Below are 24,852 nucleotides of genomic sequence, written 5' to 3'. Positions count from 1 at the left end.
TTGGTTTTCCTTCCTTACATACAATCATGATAAAAATCCAAGAGAAATCTGAGTTGGGAGACTAAAATGATACTCTTACAAAAATTTTCATCTGAGAAAATGAAATATGATTATCTGTCTTCCTCAGGATATTTCTGATAACATCAGAGTGAATTATATTTAACAGACAGCCATGAAATCTAGTCAGATATAATCCCATCAGGATCACAAAAATTCAGTAAAATTTTGCCTGAATATGTACTGAAGAATTAAGCTCTCTTAGGAAAGCCTCTGAAAAAAATTGTGATAGTAAAAGGATGAAAGCAATTTTTTGCTTTACTGGGTGTAAAAAGTGGGTAGATTTTTAAAATGCAAATTGGTTTCTAATAAGCTAATGAATAAATGTGGTCAAATGTGTATACTTGGCTTGTTAAAAGTTAAAAACACAGAAAGTAAATGTGACCAATTTTATCTTCATAAAAATTAGTTATCTGTCCAATAATGGGGTATGTATACTCATATAGAATATTACTCTTTAAGTATATCCATGAATGTATTGTAAAAAAGGATTCAGATTATTTTTAAATGTTGCTTTTTAAAGGCCAAACTACCTTCCCAATTTTAAAAAGTAAAATGAATTCACATTATTAAAAAGAAATTATAAATCTTAAGTTTCTTCCTAATTTCACCCTAAATAAATGCCTGTAATTCCCTAATCTCCTTAAATAATGACAATGAAATTGGAGGAAAAAATTGTTGCAACTAAAGTAGGGTGGAGTTATCACCTAACTAGGAAGATTGACAAAGTACATGATAGCTGAGTAGGTTTTTACCACCTCACATTAAGAGCCTTCTATTTTATATTATACAGAAATAATGCCGTAAATGGCATTCAGCGATAATTATTTTAAAATACACAGTATTCGTACTGCATGCTCGAGTTGCAAAGAACAGTGACAATGAGAAGTGACTTGCCAAGCACTGGGTTTGGTACCAAAGAAGTAAGTGGTCCTATACCCAGAATCTTGTGCAGGTTAAAACCATATATAGTGTTTTTTAATCACCTATTAAAACATTCTCACATCACATATGTTGATTGCATAGTCCAAGCATATTCACTGAAAAAAAATATGAAATATTTATCAAACTTTAACTTCAGTCTAAGAAGTTTATCTACATTCTCCCCATTCCCACCCCTTTATACCCACCTCTATCAGACCAAACAATATCAATAATTATCTTATACAATTTAAATAATTTTGAATAATTTACAAAATAACCACAAGGCATTTTCTCCTCTGCCAGCAGGATAGCACAAACACTGGTAAACAGCTGTCCAGTAATCTTTTAAAACACCAATGCCATGTCCATCAATGATGAATTAACTACTGCTGCCTTTCTGTTGCTGTAAATGAAGTTTCAAGATCAGCTCCCGGATATCATCCCTCTTGGCCCTTATCACCTGACGAGGAAACCATTTCTCCAAGTGCAGTGGTAATTCAAAATTAACAATGGGATCCTAAAGATAGGAAGTAGAAAACTAAATTACTTTGAGAAGACATTTCAACTTTTTAAGGAACATTCAAACTAACTCCATGCACTAAAATCATTATAAATGGGAAAAGATAGGGAATTCACTGAATTTAAGTCATTATAAATAAGTATTGGTACTTCAGTATAAAATTACAGTCAAGAAATATAGATTTATAAGATGTTAGAGCTGGAGGAAGTTTTAAAGATTATCTAGTATAACTCACTCATTTTACAAATAAGTAATTTGATGCCTAGATAGTTGTGACTTGCTAGAGGTCATTCAGCTGATCAGTATCAAGTAAGGAAATAGATCTCAGGCCATCTGATTTCCAATTCATCATTCTTTCAGACAGAAAACCACACTGCCTCACAATTGAGACTGTGTAGCAGGTTAATAAACTGATATAATTTCATACTTTTAATTTCCTAGTAACTAAATTCCCTTGAATAGAATCCAGGCAGACTCATATTGTACAAAATTATATGCTACCATATATCATGTACAATAAGAGAAAGGAAAATCACAAAATTTCAAATATTTAATGAAATATACATATATATATACAAATGTATATATATATGTAGTCCTATACTATCAAATCCCCAATGATTCAAAATATTGATTTTATTTTCAGAAAATTGTTTCATGCTTTTGAGGAATTTTTAAAGAGATGCTGCATGACCCAGTCATGTAGTGTAACAAAGAATTCTAAGCTGATTAAATTCATGATGGTTTTTGCTCAAGTTTCAGAGTCCTTAAATGACGGTTGCAGTAAATGGCACTTAATTCAAAAAGGGGTTCTCAATCCCCACATTTGTAGCAGCAATAATTCCCTTCCCTTTTTGTTCCCTTTTCATTCTATGATTATAATGCATGATTTGGGTTTCAGTAGGCAAGACTGAAAGTATAATTCTTCATACTGCAGACTTAAGACTAGTTTCAATAAAGATTTTAAATATGAACAATATGTTACTCAATAAAGTATTTTATTACAAAATTAAATATCCATTTTATTACCAACAAACAAGTTAAATATCTATGTCAAATTCTAATATTTGTATACATTATGAAAACCCTTAGAAAAGATGTCCAGAAAAAGTTCTTTTAAAACCACTACATATCAATTGTGAACTACTGCTACTGCTTAGAACCATAAAAATCCAACAAGTTATTAACTCCATATACCTTGAAGAAGCTTTCCACATATTGTAGTAAATATACTCCACAATCACTGCTGTTGTCTTGCTTAGGAACTTTAGGGCACAAGTCTACCATATTTGCTTTGCTGAATTCACGATGCGTTTTTCGTCTAACTTCCCATTCTACTTCCAAGTACCTGGAACCAATGATGAGTAGAGTAATTAAAGAAGGAATTGTCTTTGTCTTTATGCAACAGGTTCAAAGAATCAAAGAATGAAATTTGTTGCTAAATTTAATGTCTCAATTAAAGTGCCTAAAGATAAACCTGACTGCACAAAATTACATTGTATCTATCTTTTGAATGACTGCTTTCAAAGAAAAACTGCTGTACTTTAGACACTAAGGATAAAACTGTGGGGAGGTATGTTCCCTAATTAATACTGAGCACAAAATTTTGTGTGATATATGTAAACATTAATTTACATGTCAACATTTAAAAAAAGTATTATGCAAGTAAGTAAAATTTTAAAGTAGCATAACTATATATTTAGATTCAAACCCAATGTTTGGTGCCCTTAGTGCTTCTTGTGGACCACTATGACAACTCATTTGCAAGTCCCTCAAATCCAGGGCAATGTAGTCACAGGAAGAAAGATGGAATCAGGAACTGTTCCTAAAAAAAACATATATCCAAAAGCCCTAGTATATTGCTAAATCAATCTATTATAAAGAAAATGCTACTCTTTCACACCAAATAGCTAACCTCAATTAAAGTACAAATTTTTCTTCCTCACATTTTAAAAATACATATTTTTATTTCCCACCAGCAACTAGATATAAATTTTTAAAATATTTTATTTCTTAGATCTCAGAATTGAAAGGGGCTTCAGAGACCACCCAGTTCAACTCATACCTGAATACTCCCTACAAAATAATCAACAAGATATCAGATAGCCTGAACAGTAGGCCTTTCTTAATGCAGCCCAAGACCAGAATAGCTTTTTTGGTATTAATGACATACTGATGACTCATTTTAAGCTGGTACTTCACTAATAATAAAGACTTCTTTTTTCCAGATGAATTAATGCCTAGTTATGACTCCCTTGTCTTCTATTCTTGACAATCATTTTCTGAATCCCAGTATTAGCATTTATATTTATCCCATTAAATTTGTCCTTAGGAGATGCTACTCAGCATTCTTGGCAGTCAAGATCTTTTACAGTCCTAATTTTGCTTTCCAATGTATTAGCTGTCCTCACCTTTATGACTTCTTAAATTTAATAAGCAAGCCATATATGTCTCTATCCAACTTACTGATGGGGACACTACTGGAAATCTTAAAAAATTAATAGTTAATTTAGAGATAAAGCCATTTAGTCAATTCCAAAGCTACTTAATTGTACTCTTATGTAGTTCATATGTCTCTGCCTTGCTTGGAAGCTAGAATCTGTCAAAGGCTTTAATAAAATCTAGGCAAATTATATTTGCAGAATTTTCCTGGTCTATTATTCTCGAAACCCTGTCAAAAAAGGAAATGAATTAGTTTGACATGATCTATTCTTGATGAAGTTATGCTTAGAGATTTTCAGTAATCATCCCTTTAATAAAAACTTATATAATTTTGCCAGAAATACAAGCTCAGTGATTTCTAGTTTGAAGACTCCATTTAAAAAAAAAATCAAGACATCCCTGCAGTTCTCCCCTCATCCATGTTATTTCAAAGATCATTGACAATGGCCTTTCAAAATTTAAAGACATAAGTTCACAAGTCTTATTACAAAATAAAGTGAAAAGGTGATTTTTTAATGAAAAGAGATAACTAAAATTAAGATATTGTTTACTGTGAAAATGCTATTGCAATGAGGAGGTATTTTTTTTAATTTGTGAAATTTAGCATCTTGAAAACATCTTTTTAAAAAGCTATTGTTTACCATAGGCCTGTGGTAGATATATGTCTTCAATTTTTTTTTATTTGTTAATACAAGTCAGTTTCTAATTCACTTTTGGCAAAAATTACTTGAGAAAATACTTGACATTTAATACCATACTGAAATGGCAAACCTCACCTAAATACATAATAAAATAAACTAATGGAATGTGATTAGTCTTCTTTTGGTTTGGAGTTGCAAGTTTACCTGTCAAGAACTCTCAATGAGAAAATCTCCTCTACCATTGCTGGTTAGCATCTCTTTTAAACTAGGAAGTTCTACCAAGTTTTAAAATATATATGTATAGAAATTATAAAATTACTCACTCTCTCAAAATCTGAACTGTATTTTGTACAGAACCAGCTTTCAAGGAGTCTAATATGAGAATGCACGGTCTGTGAAAAACAAAAGGAAAAAGATCAGTTATAAGCATTTATTCATGGCATCTTATCTCCCACCCAGAAGCCTTTGTAGAGACTTAAATGATCTTCAAGATCACCTCCTTCTTTATAGAATCCCAATTTTCCTTTGAAGCACAGCTTATGTATCTCTTTCTACAGATGGCCTTTTCTGACTCCCAAGCTTTTTGTGCTCTCCTAATAAAAATTTCTTTGTATTTACTTTATATTTTGTACATGCTCATTTATGAACATGTGGTTTTGCCAGAATAAAATGTAAACTTGAGAGCAGGAAACTGTTTTACTATTGTCTTAATGTCCCCAGTACCTAGCAAAGTGTCCAATACTCGAGAAATGCTTGTTGAATAAATTAAGTGCATGACATATGTTGTGGATATTTTGAAACTGTATCTGTTTGTTGGTAAGAGCCAGCTGGCCAAACTTTGTAACAAAGTTGTTATAGGCTGGGAAGAACAGTGAAGGACAGGGACTGACAAGTGTAGAGGCAGTAGTAAAAACAAAACCTCTATTTATTAAGGTTTATAAGGTTTTAAAGGTTTAACAGAAAGGTAAAAGCAAGAAAGATCCCTAAATGCTAATGGGTTACTACCTCCAACTACAACCAACTCAAGGCCCCTCAAGAGGTCTGCTTGTATCTGGTAAAAACCAGTGCTCTCACTCCTTATCACTACTTTAACCCAATTCCTAACTAACTAGGTAAGCCTATTTCTAATAATTATTATTCTTATGTATTATAAAATTACTGCCTCTTTGTAGTTGTTCAGTTCAGTAATTCCAGTCATTCAGGGTTTTGGCCTATTGGCTTTTGACCTGGAATGGCCTGAAATGGCCATAACCACAGAGGAATAAAAACCAGATTTTCTTCTTCTAACTGTTGGTCTTCCTTTCACAGCTCTTCCCAAAACTTTCAACTTTCTCTTCTTTCCACAACTGTCACTCTGGTTCAAGGAATTTCCAAAAGCCAAAGTTTTTGCCTCCTCTCTGGGCAGGGAACACCAGAGAGAGACAGTGACAGTTGGAGTTAACAGAACTTCTGAACTCCTCAGGTCTCCCAGAATTCCTAAGCAAGACTTCAGCTCAAAGTTCCACCCAAAGCAGTCTGACAGTCTGACCGTCTTACCAAACTTTTAATTAAAATCCCAAATCTATTTTTCCCTTAATAATTATATCTAGATGTCTGTAGGGTATACATACCGTTTACACATTTTCTTTGATTCTGATGTATTCTTCAGGGTAGCCTGAAATAACATTACACATTTACTTTTTACAAATTTTCCTCCAAGTAAAGCTAGTTTAAACAAATGGATATTCACAGTAGAAGCATTAAATCTTTTTCTTAAAAAAAAAAAAAAAGAGGTCTAAAATCTCTCTGGTTTGAAAAGTGTTAATGGCTTGATATTACATTAATTTTTTTTCAGATCAGTAGGATACTAGTAATTTTTACCGAAGCATAGCACCTCAGGGTTAAAAGAGACTTCAAAGATAACCTGGTTAAATACAGCTGACGAGCAATCATCTGGTTTCCAATCAAAGATATCCAAAGAAGAAAAACCCAATATCTACTAGCTTCATTATCTAATGAGATAGCTAGTTATACTTTTGGAAAACTCAAATAAGTAGGAAGTTTTCCCTTACATTGAATCTAAATCTGCCTATCTTCAGTTTCATAAACTCATCCTACTTCTGACCTCTGAGACCAAGCACAAGTTTAACTTCTCTTCCAAAAAAGCCTTTCAAACCCTTGAGATTGATAGAAAGTCCCCCTGAAGTCATCTTTTCTTCAGGTCCGTAGTTAAGATGCTTTCCACCTCCATGATGTCCTAAAATGTGCTGCCCAGAACTGATTAGGTTAGGCAGCAAGACTATCATTTCCCTTGCTTTGAACATCATATTTTCTATAATCACATTATGTTCTTTGGTTGCCATGTCACAATGTCTATTTTTAAGTAATAACTTTTTCATATGAACTAGTCTACAAACATGCCTGCCTCATCCTTTATTTTTTTAATCAGAGGTCTTTACATATTTATCACAACTAAATTTTATTGCCTAAAGTTCTATCCTAAGGTTTGTCAGTTGAAAATAATAACAGAGTCCAAGCAGCTGAAAAGAATCCTGCTCAGACAATAGATAAATATAGAAACTATTTACTGTGGTATAAAAACTTTAGGAAAGGGAGAGAAAAAGGAAACAGATAGGAAAGTATTTCTTAAATTATGAAGGTACCATAATCTAATAAAACTCTATTACCCAGATCCCAAACTTTTCTGCAAGGAAAATCTTTGTCCTTGATTGAAACTAAGGCTAACCTATCTTCCTCTCTGTCTATAACCCAATTTCTATCTTCCTAAACTATTCCAAAAATATCTTTTAAATAAATTCTTTCTTTCTCTCCAGTTTAGGAAATCAGCTCCAGACAAGTTCCTAACAGAGTATAACTCTCTTCAGACTTGTTGACCTCCCTCCTTCTCTGTAGATGTCACAGAGAGCAAACCCAGTCAGTCTCTCTCTCTAGAGCAGGGGTCGGCTACCTTTTTTGGCTGCGAGAGCCATAAATACCACATTTTCTAAAATGTAATTTCGTGAGAGCAGTACAGTGCTCGCAGTGCGCACTCCTGTAACAGCGCCTAAAAAAATATTGACTTTATGGCTCCTGCAGAAAGAGTCATATATGTTGCCAACCCCTGCTCTAGACCAATGATATAAACCAGAGATTCCCAAAGTGGGGGCTACCGCCCCCTTGTGGGTGCTGCAGCGATCCAGGGGAAGCGGTGATGGCCACAGGTGCATTTATCTTTCCTATTAATTGCTATTAAAATTTTTTTAAAAATTAATTTCCAGGGGGCTAAGTAATATTTTTCTGGAAAGGGGGTGGTAGGCCAAAAAAGTTTGGGAACCACTGATAAACTAACCAGCTTCTTCCAAACTTTCCAAATCTTCTCTACCAACTGTCACCAACCTTCCCTCAGGATTTTCCAAGGAAAAGCACTACAAACCTCCAACCTCTAAGTATGACACTCTCAGAGAAGAAGTTATTTCTCCTCAGACTCCTAGGGCTCTTGGCAGAATTCCTAAGGAATCTTCATGGAAATTCTAGCTGATTTTTCTTTTTATTTTTTTACAGCTATTTTATTAAATAACCAGTTTATAAAGTGAGACCAATGTAGTGACTTATTGGGGGAATAAGGATTTTGTGCCTATGTCACAACAGCTCCCCATAGTCACTCGCCTTGATCTATAGTATTTGAAAAGAAGGTCAAGGCAGTACACTAAACATAATACAAATCTCAACAGGGCTTAATTTAAGTACAGCGTCCTAGTTCTTCCTGTCCTTCTCATTCCATAACTTTAAATGACATTTTCATGGGCTGGAGTCCCCATCAAACTGCATAAAATAGGGGCTCTGTGGTTTCCATTTCTACCATTATATCTCCTCCCCCCACGCTCCACCCCAGCCCATGTAGAGTAAAACTGACTTTAGGAGAGCAAAAAAATAACCATGATCAAAAATAACTTGGGGTAAGGAGAAAGTGGCATAGACAGAGAGAGAATATGTGGATTCAGATACATAAAAATGCTAGTAGAGGGGGGAAAGATTGCCCCTAGTGGGTAATTCTACAGCAGACCAGAGGAAGAAGCTAAGGAAAGATTTCCATGCATACATTGCAGGAATTCTGGGCCTAATGGTATCAATGTTGTCCAATGCTGCTCTATCTGCTGCCCTGGAGAAATCCCTGGGTGCCAAGACTGGATTCTCTTATTGGAGCCACATTAGCTATGGCTCCCCTCAAATTCACCCAGAGGGTGCTTTCTAGTGTGTTGTAGTTATCTTTAAAACTCTTCAACTCTAGGAAGTGCTTGGCTCTTTTACTCTTCTGGCTGGAGGGCAGACAGGTGACTTGGATAGTTGTTGAGGAGGAAACTTCAGGAGATTGTGTTAGATCCTTAGCTGCCAACTGGTGCTGTCACTGGGAGTCCTCCACAGGCTTTGAAAGTGGTAGCCAGTTCACTCAGTGCTTCCTGATAATGTAGATAATATTCCATCTGGTCAAAGACTCCAGTTCCATATCTAGCTGTCTCAAAACCATCTAACGGTATCAATGAGGGCCTTTTGGACACCCTTGAAGGGAGTACTTGTGTTTTGAAGTTCCAGCAGATATGATCAGAAATTCTTGCCCATCAAGGAACAAGGAAGGCAAGGCAGCCTTCTGAATGGAATGGGGTCTGTTGATTTCCTGGGGTCTCCAGCTGTAAAAGTCTGGCATCATTCTCTTCAAGAAGCTAAGGTTCATACTTTACATCTTGGACCTTGGATAGTCAGATGTCAGTCTCTTCCTTCAGATTCTTAGGAGTGTTGTGCCCCACAGGAACATGAAGGCCTTTTCAAGACTTCAGAGCAAAACGCATTATCTGCCTCTTCACAAAAATGAACAACAGCACAAATACCAAGCTCCTGTAGGCCATCACCAGTACTACTTTCACCCCGAACAACCAGTTACTTCTGGATGCCATAACCTCCCCCCAGCTTCATTAGCTCGGGCTCCGCAGTAGCGATAGCCACAGGGCTCCCTGGTGCTCTCTGGTCATTACCTTATGGGAGAAGCCAAAGCCAGGCCTGGTCAGAAAACATGGTGGCTGGCAGGAGCACCCCAGCTGACTTTTCTTAAGGTAACCTGTCCACATATCTTTCTATACTGGAGACCTCTTATATACTAACTTGTATTTCTTTTTCTTTTTTTTTAAATCCTTACCTTCCATCTTGGAGTCAATACTTTGTATTGCAGTGATTGCCAAAGTGGGCACCACCACCCCCTGGTGGGTGCTGCAGCAATCCAGAAGGGTAGTGATGGCCACAGGTGCATTTGGGGGTGGTGAATAACTGTAAGGGGGCAGTGATAGTACATGACAGGGGGCGCCAAGTAATATTTTTTCTGGAAAGGGGGAGGTAGGCCAAAAAAGCTTCTGAGGGATACATGATTTAGATGTAGAAGGTACTGAACATCTGTCATAAGCAAACTAAGAAGTCCCAGGAAAGAATATTCCTTTTTATAGCTATGGATAGGGGAAGAGCTCTTGGCCAAGTAAGGAAGAAAGTTGTCAAAACAAAATAAACACTGTTAATTACATAAAACTGAGTGGTTTCTATTCAAACAAAATCAATGCAGTTGGAATTGGGGGAAAAGAGTTAGGCGAGGGGAAACTTTGCAGCAAAATGTATCTTATAAAACTATTTAGAGAATTTTGATTACATAATTGAAATATTTTGTACCAATAAAGCAACATAGTTAAAATTAGAAGGAAAACAGAAGAGAAAAAATTTTGAACAACAAATTTCTCTGATAAATGCAAACAGTTTAAATATTTAAGGACAAGAGCCATTCTCCAATCAAGAAATGACTAAAGAAGGGGAAGCTAAGTGGCTCAGTGGATAGAGAGCCAGGCTTGGAGATGAGAAGTCCTGGGTTCAAATTTGGCCTCAAATACTTCCTAGCTATGGGACCCTGGGGCAAGTGACTTAATCCCAACTGCCTAGCCCTTCCTGCTCTTCTGCCTTGGAGACAATAACTACTATTTCATATATGTACTTTCTTATGACTACAAAATTATAGATTCATAAAAAAGTATCTTTTCTGAAAATGTGACAGGCTTATTAGAGATAATTCCTCATAACAAACCATATTTGGGTAATGATTGACATTTATAAAAATAGATAGTTCCTCAATATTAATCTGTAGGTTACAAAAATTTCGTTTCCCTTACTTCTCTTACACTCTTCCAAAAATAAGTTTCTCATGTACATATTAAGGTAATGCAAGATTATCTGATAAGTGTAACCAGAGTGTTAGCTTTGTTCAGCAATCTTTTTTTTTATCAAAAGCAATACATAAAACAGTAATCTATATGCTCAGAAGTACACACTACTGTCATTTAAATACTGCCTAGGGCAGTGATGGGCAAACTATGGCCAGTGGGCCAGATGCAGCCCCCTAAAATGTTCTATCGGGCTGCCTTATATTATTCCTAATCTGACAAATACAATGAGTAGGATACAATACAATGAAACTTTGAAAGAGTTGTTTTAGAAACGGACTGACAGATGAGCATTTCCTTTCCTTTGGCCCCCTCTTTAAAAAGTTTGCCCATCCCTGGACTAGGGGAAAGTGTAATGGTAATAAGGATATTCTACATGTGGTGAGGTTCTTGAAATTCTCCTGTGACACAGTACTGACCTAAAGCATGCCCACTCAAAGTCTAATAAACCACATGGGGAAAAAAACTCAATGAGGATTATGTATTCATGTAGATTATAATGGGGAACTAGATGTCGCTTTCCACTGAATTAGTCCAATACTACATATATCTTAAGACAGACATTAGAAATGGACTATCAGTTTAGCAAAGAACTTAACTATATATTATTAACTAGATATATTAACTAGAAATACAGTAGGCTAGATCACATGTAGAAAATGCCACAATGCTTCTAACGATCTCCAGCTGTTCACTATTCAAAGCCCATCTTTTTAACACTGATATTTTGCCAAGAAAAGCAGCAAGAGAGATAGGGATGGATAGAAAGCTAGCCTAGAAGCCATGGAGACTAGGCTCAAGTCCCATCTCTGCCACATTTGGCTGTGCAGCCCTGGCTGAGTCAATTAATCTCTCTCAAAGCTCTAGGCAATTTTCCAAGACTACAAATTGTAGAAAAGGTGCCAAGCTGAACTGGTAATGAGAGTTTGATTATCTAGGAGTTCTGTATAACAAAGAAATCACAAGTATAGTCCCTCTTCCTATCCTGATTCTCCCAGAGATGCTATATAGCTGATAACTGTAAACCACTCTAACTTCTGAAGAAATCAAAGTGCAGATACATCAAAGAGTATTGGAAAGAGACACAGTAGTTATCAGGAGGTAGCCACACATCACTATCAGTGATGGGCAAATGAGAAGCAAAATAAAATAAATCTCCTGTTATAGTATGAGCAAAAAAGGAACTTCCCAGGCATGTGGAAGGAGTTCCAGTGTTGTACTAATGATCATAAAATATAAAAGGTGTAGCCTCCAAAGCTTTAGAAAGATTGTATAAAAGGATTTATAGAAAGATACAATCAGAAATAATACACAAGAGATGAAGGAAAATTCTAGCTAGAAGAGAAAACAATTACACCAACAAGCCTTCAGAAACAGTGGAATATCAAACATTACTATTTCAAAAGAAAGAGACAGTTCATCTTTGTCCTATAATCTCTTAATCCAATGCATTATTTCAATAAATATGACTGCATCTGAAGGTATATTCATCCTATGCAATTTCTGTACCATCTGTATGCTGCCCCAGGTTTTACAAGAAAATATCTTCTAGAACCTCAATATAAATTAATGAATATTTCAACATGTTTCTAGTCTTATTCTTACAACACTTCTCTACACAAATTCTCTAAATGCTCTCATTCTCTACACAGACCTTACAAACCAAACAGGACTACTGACCTTTCTTCTGTATGCCTTTTGCCTTACCACCTCTCTCCATGTCTGACTATGCAGCCCCTCCAGAGATCCTTCTACCTAGATTGCCCAGCTCCTCCTCTTACTTGTCATAATTCTATTTATCCTTTATAACCTAACTCAAATGTCATATCCTCCATAAAGCCTTCCTTTATTACCCCAACAGGAAATCCTCTCAGACATCAAGCTTTGATGCAATCTATTTCTATTCTTCCCTTGAAACAGACGTTTCACATCATCTGTTATTATAGTTATCTGTACACATGAATTCTATACTAGACTGTAAGGTCCTTGAGATCAGGAAATCTAGCTTACTTATTAGAATGTACAACACAAAACCCTGGACACAAGAGCTGCTTAAGACATGTGCACTGAATGCATGCAGGCATGTTCTGCTTTAGGTAAAGGCTTGTGTTCCTGAAAAGTTAAGTAAAAACCAATCTATCTTATTTTAATGCACAAGAACTGCTATTTAAAAGAAGCCTGTTATTATGAATCCTTTAACAAAACAAAGATTCACTCAACAACATTTTTTTCTGTTTATGCAATTTTCTTATGCAGTGGAATCCTCAATATATAAATGAATCTTATTTCAAAGGCTGATGTCAGTGGTTCTTTGAAACTCTAACACATCTCCCCCCCCACATAAATAATGTTATAAATGGTTTAACTATTCACTTTAATCAACAAAAATCCTTATCTAACTATCAACATTGTAGAAAATTCTTCATTTATAAAATACAGTAGTAGGAAATAATAATGTGATAAACGTACAGTATTTTTGTTAACATTTAGTCTAAATGGGCTTTATAGAACACTAGTCAGAGAACACCAGAGCTGGAAGGGATATCAGAAGTCATTTGCCCAACTCATAAGTGAACAAGAATTCATTCTACAACTTAATCAACTTCCAGGCTTTGCTTGAAAAGCTAGTAAAAGAGAAATCACCACTTCCCAAGACAATGCATTTCACTTCTGGATAGCTCTAATAAGTGTTTCCATACCTCCAGTTGAAATCTGCCTATATGCAAATACCATCCACTGCTCCTAGTTGTCCTTTAGAAACAAACATATATCTAATCCCTCTTCCATATGACAGCCCCTCAAAAATTAGTCAATCTAAGTACTAAATCTTTTCTCCTGCAGGCTATGCATCTTTACATTCTTCACTCAATACTTTTATGGCATGTACTTGAAGCTATTCATCATTCTGATCACTCTCCTCTGGATTCTTTCTAAAATATGGGGGCAGCTGGGTGGTTTAATGGATTGACAGCCAGGCCTGGAGACAGGAGTTCCTAGGTTCAAATCTGGCCTAAGACACTTCCCAGCTGTGTAACCCTGGGCAAGTCACTTAACCCTCTTTGCCTAGCCCTTACCGCTCTTCTGCCCTGGAATCAATAAATATTGATTCCAAGATGAAAGGTAGGGGTGGTTGTTGTTTTTTAATAAATAAATATAAAATAAAATAAAATAACAATGTTCTTTTAAAATATGGCACTACAAATTACAAATAATATTTCCAATGTAATCTAACCACTCTTCTGTACAGTATCTTTCTCTCTCTTAAAGTTTAAGATCACATTGCACCCATTAAAACCCTCAGATATTTTGGGGATAAACTTTTGTCTAGCCATGTCTCTCTACCTTAAACTTGTACATTTAGTGTTGAACCCAAGTTCAAACCCAAGTTGAAGACTTTATATGTGTATATATATATATATATATCCTCATTAAATTTCATCTTAGTAGACATACCCCACATTAGCTTTAGAATAGTAAGTCAAATTCTTTATACTCAATAACAAGAGACACCTCAGGGTTCCAGAATGTAGGCTCAACCCCATCTGGAACCATATTGACAATAGAATCTGATCGTCAGAGTTAAGAAGTTATCAAAGAGCAAAGTTAATCCCACATGGAAAGACACAGATGAAAGACTACTATGACAAACTGCTATCCCCAAAGGAATTGGTAACTACAGTAACAAGCATCAGTCTCCTAGTGCCAATGTTGATTGTCCCCACTGTAGAGACACAATGTTTTGATAGTGAGAAAGCCTATATGAATGTTCTATATGAAGAGACCTGGAAAATTATTTTCATGGTACTCAAGTTCCTAGCTCCACTGCTTCTCCAGTTTGAGTTGGTGAGTTTCCTACATTCCTGAGCACTTCAGTATTAGTCCCAGAAAAAAAGTCCCAGAAAGACAAAATTCCTGGGAGGGTGAGTTTGGTTGCTAGCTTGTGTTTACCACAAACAGGGCAGGTCTGAGGGATTCACCCAAATTGGTCAAACTTTTAGGATTATTAGCTGCTTTTGAGAAATGGCCCCAGACAAAGTTTACCATAGCTTTTAAGTGCAGTATTCTGAACTCCTTTCATGTCTTTACTATTAAGGAAAAACACTTAAGGAAGAGGTGATACCCTCACAGTAATACTGTTTCAATAGGAAACAGTTCAAAGTGAAAGAATATCTCTTTCATACCAAATTCTCAACAGTCACTAGGACTACTACTCCCTTCCCTATGAAACATCAGAGAGAAGGGATTCCCTCCTTCTATCATGATAGTAACTACTTCTTATCATGGCAACTGGTGATGTTCAAATTTGAGAGACTTTTAAAAGTCATAAATTTTAGCAATTACCTTGCTTAAAGAAGTATATGTGTGTGTGTGTGTGTGTGTGTGTGTGTGTGTATGTGTGTGTGCATATGCAAACACAATGACAGGCAGAGAGGTATGCAAAATGCACAATTTTTAGAAATGTAATGCTCTATTATTATTGTGAATAAGAACAAGAAGAAAGCAAAAGCTATCTATCCCTAAGACTTAAACTTTCAAACTTTTAAATGTCACTTATCAATGAATTAGAATAATAAAACCTAACCATATCATGGCCACTTAGGGTTGATCACACTATGGCTGACATTAATGATCTTTCATGAAATGAAGAGCCCAAGATATATATTAATAATTTCATGGATGATACCAAGTTGGTCGGTAATACCAATATATTTTTTAAAGTTTTAAAATTAGTAGTCAAGATGAATAAGGATACCTGTACATTTAGGGAGGAAAAATAAGCCATGAAAATACAAAAGAAAAATTATTAGCTAAGAAGTAGCATAAGTCTTTATGCTTTCCCTTCTCCCCACAAAGAAAGTCTAAAAAAATTATTGTCTAAGTACCATAATATCCATCATAAGGATAGTACCCTAACATGTACTGATGCTCAAACAATATAGCACACTTCTAAATTTTCCTATCCTCACATCTAAAAAAGATTCACTTACCTGGGGATCCTCTGATTCTAAGGAGAGTGAGGAAGTAATATGTAGATCATTATCTAGTTGGGAATAACAAAATAACAGTAAGTATGTGTAAACAATATTTACATATCTACTAACACTTCATCTCTATCCATTTAGTAAAAGAAAGACTATCTAAGGACTTATTGGACTTTATTATTCAAAAACATAAACAATGGAAAGAACTGATAATGGCTGGTTCTTAACAACAATGGCCAACTCTTAGTGGCCAAAACTTTAAACTTCAAACACCTATGACAGTCTCCTAAAAGTCAGAAATACAACAAAAAGGCAATTAAATTAAGTCTAACAAATATTTACTATACAAAAGATCTTGTGCTAAGAATTAGTGATACAAAGATTTAAAAAACAAGCAAAGTTCACAATTTTAGGAACTTACATTCTATCTTGTGGGAGGGGGATAGATATATGGCTTGTCCACCTATAATAAAAGGTATGTGTACATATGCATGTGCTTTATGCATGTACATGTATATTATATGTACTTTGCACATATACATGCATGCTCTATCTGTATTGTTTTGTGTATACATATGTTTGCATGCATGTATGTGTGTACATATATACTGAGCCTGAACTTTTCAGGAATAGAAATATATGTTCAAACACTATATCATAAATGTAATATAAAGACACATATGTGTACATGTATGTAGGCATAATTATATGCATATGCATGTGTGTGTTCTTAAGTCTTTCAGAATGGTAATGTGTACATACACACACATACAAAACAATATATATAGACACATATATTCTGAAGTCTTTTAGGATGGAAATGTATGCACACATATATATTACACAATAAGGAGAATATAAAGAGGCAAAGAAGAGATCCAAATAAAGTGCTTTAAGAAAATATATGGGGGGGGGTGGAGGGGATAGGAGGAGCATGAATCAGGTAACCATGTTAAAAATGTAGATTAATACATGTTAAAAAAAAAAGAAAAAAAGAAAATATATGGACAGAAAGAACACTTTTAGCTGAAATAATCAGAGAAAGTTTCAGAGGAGGTGGCAATTGATCTGAGCCTCAAATGAAGAGAAAGATTGTAACAAGTGAAGACGAAAAATGAGTAAATTCCAAGCCTTGAAGAAGGCTTGTGAAAATGCACAGAGACAGGAGACTGAATGTTAGCTTTAGGGACTATCAAATATGCCAGTGATTTTAATGGAGTATATAAAACTGGGTACTATGAAATAAGGCAGAAAAAATAGATTGGAGCCAGAATGCGAAGGGCCCTAAATCCAGACTAGCAAGATTTATCTGAGCAAAAGAGAACTACCATAATTTTTTTTCTTTTTGATGAGGGGACTGATATGTTCAGACTTGTGCCTTAGGAAAATAATTTTAGCAAGTGTGTAAAAGATGGATTGAAGATGGGAGACAATAGAGGTAGGATCACCAGTTAAGACAAAACTCCACTGACAAAAACTGCTGGGGAAACTGGAAAACAGTATGGGAGAGGTTGGGTCTAGATCAACATCTCACACCCTACACCAGTGATGGGCAAACTACTGCCGGCGGGCCAAATGAGGCCTCCTGAAATGTTCTATCCTGTCCTGTGACATTATTCCTAATCTGACGAATACAATGAGTAGGATACGATACAATATAATGAAACTTCGAAAGAGTTGCCTTAGAAACAGACTGACAGATGAGCATTTCCTTTCCTTTGGCCTCCTCTTTAAAAAGTTTGCCCATCACTGCCCTACACCAAGCTAAATTCAGAATGGGTAAATGATTTGAATATAAAGATGGAAACTATAAGTAAATTAGGTGAACACAGAATAGTATACTTGTCAGATCTCTGGGAAAAGAAAGATTTTAAAACCAAGCAAGAGTTAGAAAAAATTACAAAAAGTAAAATAAATAAATTGTAAAATTGCAAAAAGTAAAATAAAATTTTGATTATATTAAATTAAAAAGGTTTTGTACACATAAAGCCAATGTAACCAAAATTAGAAGGGAAGCAACAAATTGGGGAAAAATCTTTATAACAAAAAACTCTGACAAAGGTCTAATTACTCAAATATATAAGAAGCTAAATCAATTGTACGAAAAATCAAGCCATTCCCCAATTGATAAATGGGCAAGGGACAAGAATAGGCAATTTTCAGATAAAGAATTCAAAATTATCAATAAGCACATAAGAAAGTGTTCTAAATCTCTTATAATTAGAGAAATGCAAATCAAAACAACTCTGAGGTATCACCTCACACCTAGCAGATTGGCTAAAATGAAAGAAGGGGAAGAGTAATGAATGTTGGAGGGGATGTGGCAAAATTGGGACATTAATGCATTGCTGGTGGAGTTTTGAATTGATTCAACCATTCTGGATGGCAATTTGGAACTATGTCCAAAGAGAGATAAAAGAATGCCTGCTGGGTTTATACCCCAAAGAGATCATAAGGAAAAAGACTTGTACAAAAATATTTATAACTGTGCTCTTTGTAGTGGCAAAAAACTAGAAAATGAAGGCATGCCCTTCAACTGGGGAATAGCTGAACAAATTGTCGTATCTGCTGGTGATGGAATACTATTGTGCTCAAAGGAATAACGAAATGGAAGAATTCCATGTGAACTGGAACGACCTCCAGGAATTGATGCAGAGTAAAAGGAACAGAACCAGAAGAACATTGTACACAGAGGCTGATACACTGTGGTAAAACTGAATGTAATGGACTTCTCTACTAGCAGCAATGCAATGATCCGGGACAATCCTGAGGGATTTATGAGAAAGAATGCTATACACATTCAGAGGAAGAACTATGGGAGCAGAAAAACAATTTTTTGAACATATGGGTTGATTCAAATATGTTTTGGGATGTAGACTCTAAATGACCACCCCAGTGCAAATATCAATAATATGGAAATAGGTCTTGATCGATGACACACGTAAAAACCAGTGGAAATGCATATCGGTTGGAGGGAGTGGGTGGAGGGGAGGGAAAGAACATGAATCATGTAACCATGGAAACATTTTCTAAAAAATAAGAATTTAAAAGTAAAAAAAATAAATAAATATTAAAAAATAAATAAAGTGGTACCTGTATGGATAGAGAACAGGTAATGTTAAAATGCTATGCATGGAGATTAGTAGCACAAAATGGATGTCAGTTAGATTTACAAAATATTTCTACACAAAGACTTGTAATTTCAGAGCTGAGTGTATCAAGATGACTTAGATTTTTACCATTTAAAAAAAATCAAACAATGCTTCAATGTATGACAATTTCAGGTTTCTTGCTATTTACTTTTAAATTATTTTTAGCTATTACTTTTAAACTTCAAATTGCTTTCTGTAACCACTTTTATTGGGTGTACTTTTTTTTGCCATGATCACTAAAAGACTACCATCTATGTTGTGTATTACCCAGAGTTTGAAAGTCATCTTGGCATTGTTGAGATTTGGATGGTTGAGGTAACTGATGTGGAAAATCTTCATACACAGGCCCTTCTAACCATGGAAAACAAATGACTGCAAGATACCAATGAGACCTGTTTAAAAGAAAAAGAACCATGTTAAGTATCAATCAAAAAATCTCAAAGACATTTAATTTTTTCCATAAAAAACCTCTGGTAAAATAGTCATGATACTTCTTATTTCAAACTAATAACAATCTATCCAATTATTTGTAATAAGGTACCAAAATTTACAAGAAAGATTTTATTTATACTGTGCTAAAATTTACTTTCCTTAAATTTTAATTCATCAAATTTAATATTGTCCTCTATAGTAGTGGAGCCAAATTCAAATAGAAATAGGGGCCATCAATCTTTATATAAAGATACCTATACATCACATATTGACTATTTTTTAAATGTAATACTATTGATTTGTTTTATTTTTATTTATTTTGTTATATATTTCCCAATTACCTTTTAATTTGGTTTGGGCTGCACTGAAGAGTCTGTGAGCTCCAGGAAAGAAAAAATGCTCATATGACACCTTTGCCTTAGAGCCCCCATGATAAACATATGGCAGGGTTTCAGATTATTAACAACTGCTATATTCTCTTCCCATCTCTACCATCACCAGTCAGATTCTTCTCTTCTTTATATAGTTTCTGATTCCTTCAATAATTCCTCACATATCCCTTCCTTCTGAGACTACCCTCTATGCCAGAGGTTGGTAACATATGGCTCTCGAGCCATATCTGGCTCCACCTCCTGACCAGCCAGTCTGGGCAGAGCCCCAGGATGCGCCCCAGGGGGCCCTTCAGCCTCTGCCCCATATTCCAGTGCCTTCTGCCTCCATCCTCCTCCTTCCGCAGGTGTTTAAGGCTCTCACGGCCAAAAAGGTTGCCGACCGTTGCTCTATGCTGTTCTGCCCATGACACTCCATTACCCCAAATCCAAACATTTCCACTTGATGCCTCCCATGCCTCAAACACTATATATTCACCACCACCTTTTAGCCTCTCTGGCTTTTTTTGAGTCTCAGAGCTCAAGTTTCACCTTCGGCAAGTAGTTTTCTCTGGGCCTCTTTAATCTTCATGCCTTCCTTCTCAGACTACCCCCCCAATTTGTTCTTATTTTATTTGTTCTTAGTTATTTAAATGTCATTTCCCTCATTAGGCTATGAATTCATTGAAAGCAGGAACTGACTTTTGCCTTTCCTTCCATCTCCATCACTTAGAACAGTGTCTGAAACATATCAGGCATTTAATGAAGGCTCAGTGACTATCTGAAAGCACTGTTCAGTTTCCCAAAAGCAATCCAGCCTATCCTTCAAATCCTATTCAATTATGGACCTAATTAACTATGTCTTTTCTAAGGACCAGTCCACTAAGTGTGGAGAGGCTCATCAACAATATTCTAGCTGTTAAGTATTGTTATTATATATTACTTGGTTATGGCTGCCCTTGAAACAAAGAAAAATATAAAAGCTCCATCAATCATGTGTGGACATCTACTTTCTACTTCTCTAGAGACAATAGAGAAAAAAATAAAGGTGCAAATAATTATCTAGTTTTAGCCCATTTCAAATACAGACTTATCCATGGGCATTCCCAAATGTGAGGTCATTATCCAGTACCAATGTGTAGACAGGCTATTAAAGCAGGCATTGTCAATCTGGGGGTCCATGAATTTTTTTTTCTTAGTAATTTGTTAACTCTGTTTCAATGTGATTGACTTCCTTTACAACCATATGAATTTTATTTTGTGCATTTAAAACATTATTCTAAAGAGTCAGTCCATAAGCCTCATCATATTGCTAAAAGCTCCAAAAGGTTATACAAGAAAAAGTTAATACTCCTTTTAACTAGGGGCAGCTAGGTAGCTCAGTGGATAGAGCCAAGCTTGGAGACAAGTGATCATGAATTCAAATATGATTTCATACACTTCCTAGCTGCGTTACCCACTGTGTTACCCTGGGCAAGTTAACCTCAATTCCCTGTCTCTTGTAGTTCTTCTGTCTTGGATTGATCCTTGGTATTGATTCTAAGAGAGATGGTAAGGTTTAACAAAAAATAAATTAAAAGAATCCTTTTATTAAAGAAACTAAAAATTATACTGGAAAAACTGAAAAAATATTGATATCTCCATAAGTTGAGCCAGAAGCAAAAGGACATTTTGCTAACTAGGATGGTTTCACAGATCGCTCTTGAATAATTTAAATTAAAGGAGCTGGCAGAAGTAATTTTATCATGTCCCAAGACAAGATAGGCTGTTTCATGGGGATACTTGGACATTTTGTATTTCAGTGCTCATGATAAAAATTTGTTTTAAAAAAAAAATCACCATGAAAATTAATCAACACTGGTTGAGAGGATAATGACAAATTCCATTAATAATTAAAAATAAGACCTCTGAAATTAAACTCATATATATGCTAATATTTAATAACTAAAACAGAGGTGGGTGGGCAAAAGAGAGAATGGCAAGCTCAGAAAATGTAACTCTTATGTAAGAAACAAGGGTTAAATGCTTCTAGATGACACAAAAGCTTTATGATTATGTATATATGCAAAACAAATACTTTCTTTAAGAAGAGACCAAGAGGCACTGGACATGGCAAGCACAAAAAAAAGATCATAAAAAATGAAACTATTCTTATCTTTAAAAATAGGAAATGACTATTTAGCAATGTAAAAATCATTTCTAAATCGATTGCTTCCATAAAGTCAGGCCACTGACTTGTTAAAGTGAAATTAAAAATCAAAACCAAATGAGTGACCTTGGGCAAGTCACTTGACCCCCATTGCCTACCCTTACCACTCTTCCACCAAGGAACTAATACACAGAAGTTAAGGGTTTAAAAAATATTTTAAAAAATACTATAAAAAAAACCAAATGAGAAAAATAAAAAGGATAAGTTTGAGATAAATTAAAACAACTCCAACTTGCCAAATTTAAATAAGCTACTTATTCTTCAAAATTAAAAACTTTTCATCCATAATTAAAGAAATCAACATAGACTATCGCCATTTCCTAAGGAGGTTTAATCAGTGATAACCAACTAATATAAAAGTCTAAAAGAGCCTAGAAATCACCTTATTCAATAAAGAGATAAATAAATCTCTTTGCTGAGCTGAGAGATATCTCAATACAGGGCAACACCAGTTTAGAATATAAACTTATTTGTAATATCTTATCAAGAAGGATGGTGGAAGATTATGAACATATCATAATAGCCAGAACAATGGAGGAAAAAAAATAAATGTTAGACAGTTTGGTGAGAGACTCAATTAAGTCCAATCTTCCCACAAACATCTTGTAATAACTAAAATTATGAGGCCTGTAGTAGCTTAATAACTTTATTAAATCAAAGTAGTGGTGGTAGTAGTAGTAGTAGTAGTAGTAGTAGTAGTAGTAGTAGTAGTAGTAGTAGTAGTAGTAGAGAAAAGGAAAGATAGGGAACTTTCTAATCTATGGCTGCCATTTATGGGCCTCTAGCTGATTTCCAACAAGGGTCCCCTCAGTTACTCCACAAGCATGCCAAGACCCCAAAGACCTCCTAGTCTCCACTTATAAGCCCTTTTCTCCACCACTAACTCTCACACAGTCAATCTAAGGAACCAACCATAGTTTCTTAATTTGCCTGGGCTGCCCAGGGGATAATGCCTGTGGAATCAATTTCCTGTCTTGTTGGTTCCTTGGTTCTTTAACTTCTTTTCTCTGAGGGCTTATCTATACCTGAATTTACTCAGTGGTAAAGAGAGACACTGAGAGATGACGTTAAAAAGGCAACACTGGAAAGAAAGAAATTTGCTTCCAATAATCTAAGGATAATACTAGGAGTTCAACAAACAAATGAAAAATGGAAGAGGTCTAGCAAGATTACTAAAACAATATCACTATAACTATACTCTTCCAGCAATAACAAATCTGAATTTTGCTACCTCTGATATCATAGCACCCATATAGATGAGGATATTGGTACTAAAGAAACAAAAACTGAAAAAAGCAGCTATTCTAGACCAAGTATAAACAATGTCCAGATTGGAGATGACAATTTTGAGTGCACTGAGGTTTCAATTCTCAATATAACTGAAAGGGAAGATACCAAATGCATGGGTGAAATCATTTGCATCATTCGTACTAAAAAAAAAAAAGAAAAATCTGTGAGAATAATATAGTGTAATAAGGTAAATTGATGCTTTATCAATTTGGCCAGTTATTGAGAGTAAGCAGTTGCCTATCAGCTGGTATTGGTTGTGATTCCTTTAAAGCAATTAGGGCCTAGTTGAAGGTTTGGTAGATAGAAACTGGATGGAGACAACTTATAACCAAAACCTATCTATTTATATTGTTGAAAGGAGCAGGGAAAGTTAAGAAAAGGATAAATATAGGATTGAGAAAAGTTCCCTAATCTAAGAATACTAAACTATATCCTACCCAAATCTGTCTCACAAGAGACTGCTTCCTACTTGATTTCTCAAGCCTGACTTAAACTCCTTAACTAACTAAATATTTACTATCTAATTTTACTAAACTATACTTATTATCTTCTTATAAATATTAGAAATCCATTGTCTCCTTCTTCTTTCTCCAGCTAGAGATCAGTCCAACTACTACCAGGTTCCCAGCAGTTAGCTCTCTCCAGGCCCTGCTGGCCTATCCCCCAAACCCCCATAGTGTCAAAAAGAAAGTTCTATCAGTCAGTCCTCACAGATGATCTCCTCCACAAACTCTTCCTGAATCTTCAAGTGTCTTCCAAAACCAACTGTCATCAACTCTTCCAGGATTTCCAGAGGAAAGATCCAACCATCCAATCTTTTGAGTCTCAGACCCCTCCAACAGAGTGTCTGTTATTTTTCCACAGACCCCCTAGCCTCTTGGGAATTCTCTTAAGGAATTTCTAGGAAGATTCTAGCTGGTTTCTTAAGGTAACACTTCAACACTCTTTCTCTAGCCTACTCTTACTTATCAAGAATCCCTAATTAATCCAAGTTACTTAATAATTCTTATAATAGTGAGAGATTTCATAAGGACAGGTCTCTTCTCACCACATTAAATTATTCAAGTAAAGAGCTCCAATATCTAGGTGAAAAAATTAATGTGTCAAGTAAAAGAAATCTCAACTTCTTATCATTATGATATGTTGTTATGAGTTGTGGGATAATAGAGGAATGCCTCTTTCCTATTCATAATAATTAAAATTATAATAACTAATATTTATATAGCACCTCCTATATGCCAGGCCCTGTGCTAAACACTCTACAAATATTATCTCATTTGATCATCATAACAAGTCTGTAAGATAGATGCTATTATTATCTCCATTTTACAAATGAGGTAATTGAAAAAATGGAAGTTAAAAAGATTTGCCCAGAGTCACACAGCTTTTAAGATCTTAGGCCAGATTTTAACTCAGGTCTTCCTGACCCCAGATCCAGCATTTTATCTTTTGTACCACCCAGAAGCCCCAAATGAGGAAAGGAGATGGTGAAAAGGGGAGGTCTAGGTTATGAATGGTCAAGTTTCAAGAGCAGAGACTTTTGATTTCTGCTCCTGCCTTGGTGGTAGTGAGAGGGCAAGAACAGAACAGAAGTGGAGATCATAGGTC

The 24,852-nt window shown here is 35.3% G+C and overlaps 1 protein-coding gene and 1 pseudogene across 1 annotated transcript in view; both read right to left on the bottom strand.

Moving 5' to 3' along the window:
- Positions 1–1,354: 1,354 nt before the first annotated feature.
- Positions 1,355–24,852, bottom strand: part of SENP7 (SUMO specific peptidase 7) — a 161,802-nt gene continuing 138,304 nt past the window's right edge. Inside the window, exons 19-24 of the mRNA XM_044670123.1 lie at positions 19,213–19,337; positions 15,800–15,852; positions 6,195–6,238; positions 4,908–4,976; positions 2,699–2,849; positions 1,355–1,498 (exon numbers count right to left, since the gene is read on the bottom strand). Coding sequence (XP_044526058.1) covers positions 1,361–1,498; positions 2,699–2,849; positions 4,908–4,976; positions 6,195–6,238; positions 15,800–15,852; positions 19,213–19,337 — 580 coding nt within the window. The 3' untranslated portion in view covers positions 1,355–1,360. The remainder of the gene's footprint in view (positions 1,499–2,698; positions 2,850–4,907; positions 4,977–6,194; positions 6,239–15,799; positions 15,853–19,212; positions 19,338–24,852) is intronic.
- Positions 8,212–9,789, bottom strand: LOC123242399 (annotated as a pseudogene).

This window comes from Gracilinanus agilis, chromosome 3 (assembly GCF_016433145.1).
Source record: "Gracilinanus agilis isolate LMUSP501 chromosome 3, AgileGrace, whole genome shotgun sequence".
Lineage (NCBI taxonomy): Eukaryota > Metazoa > Chordata > Mammalia > Didelphimorphia > Didelphidae > Gracilinanus > Gracilinanus agilis.
Note: the sequence above shows the minus strand (reverse complement) of the source record. Positions and strands in the feature narration are given on the sequence as shown.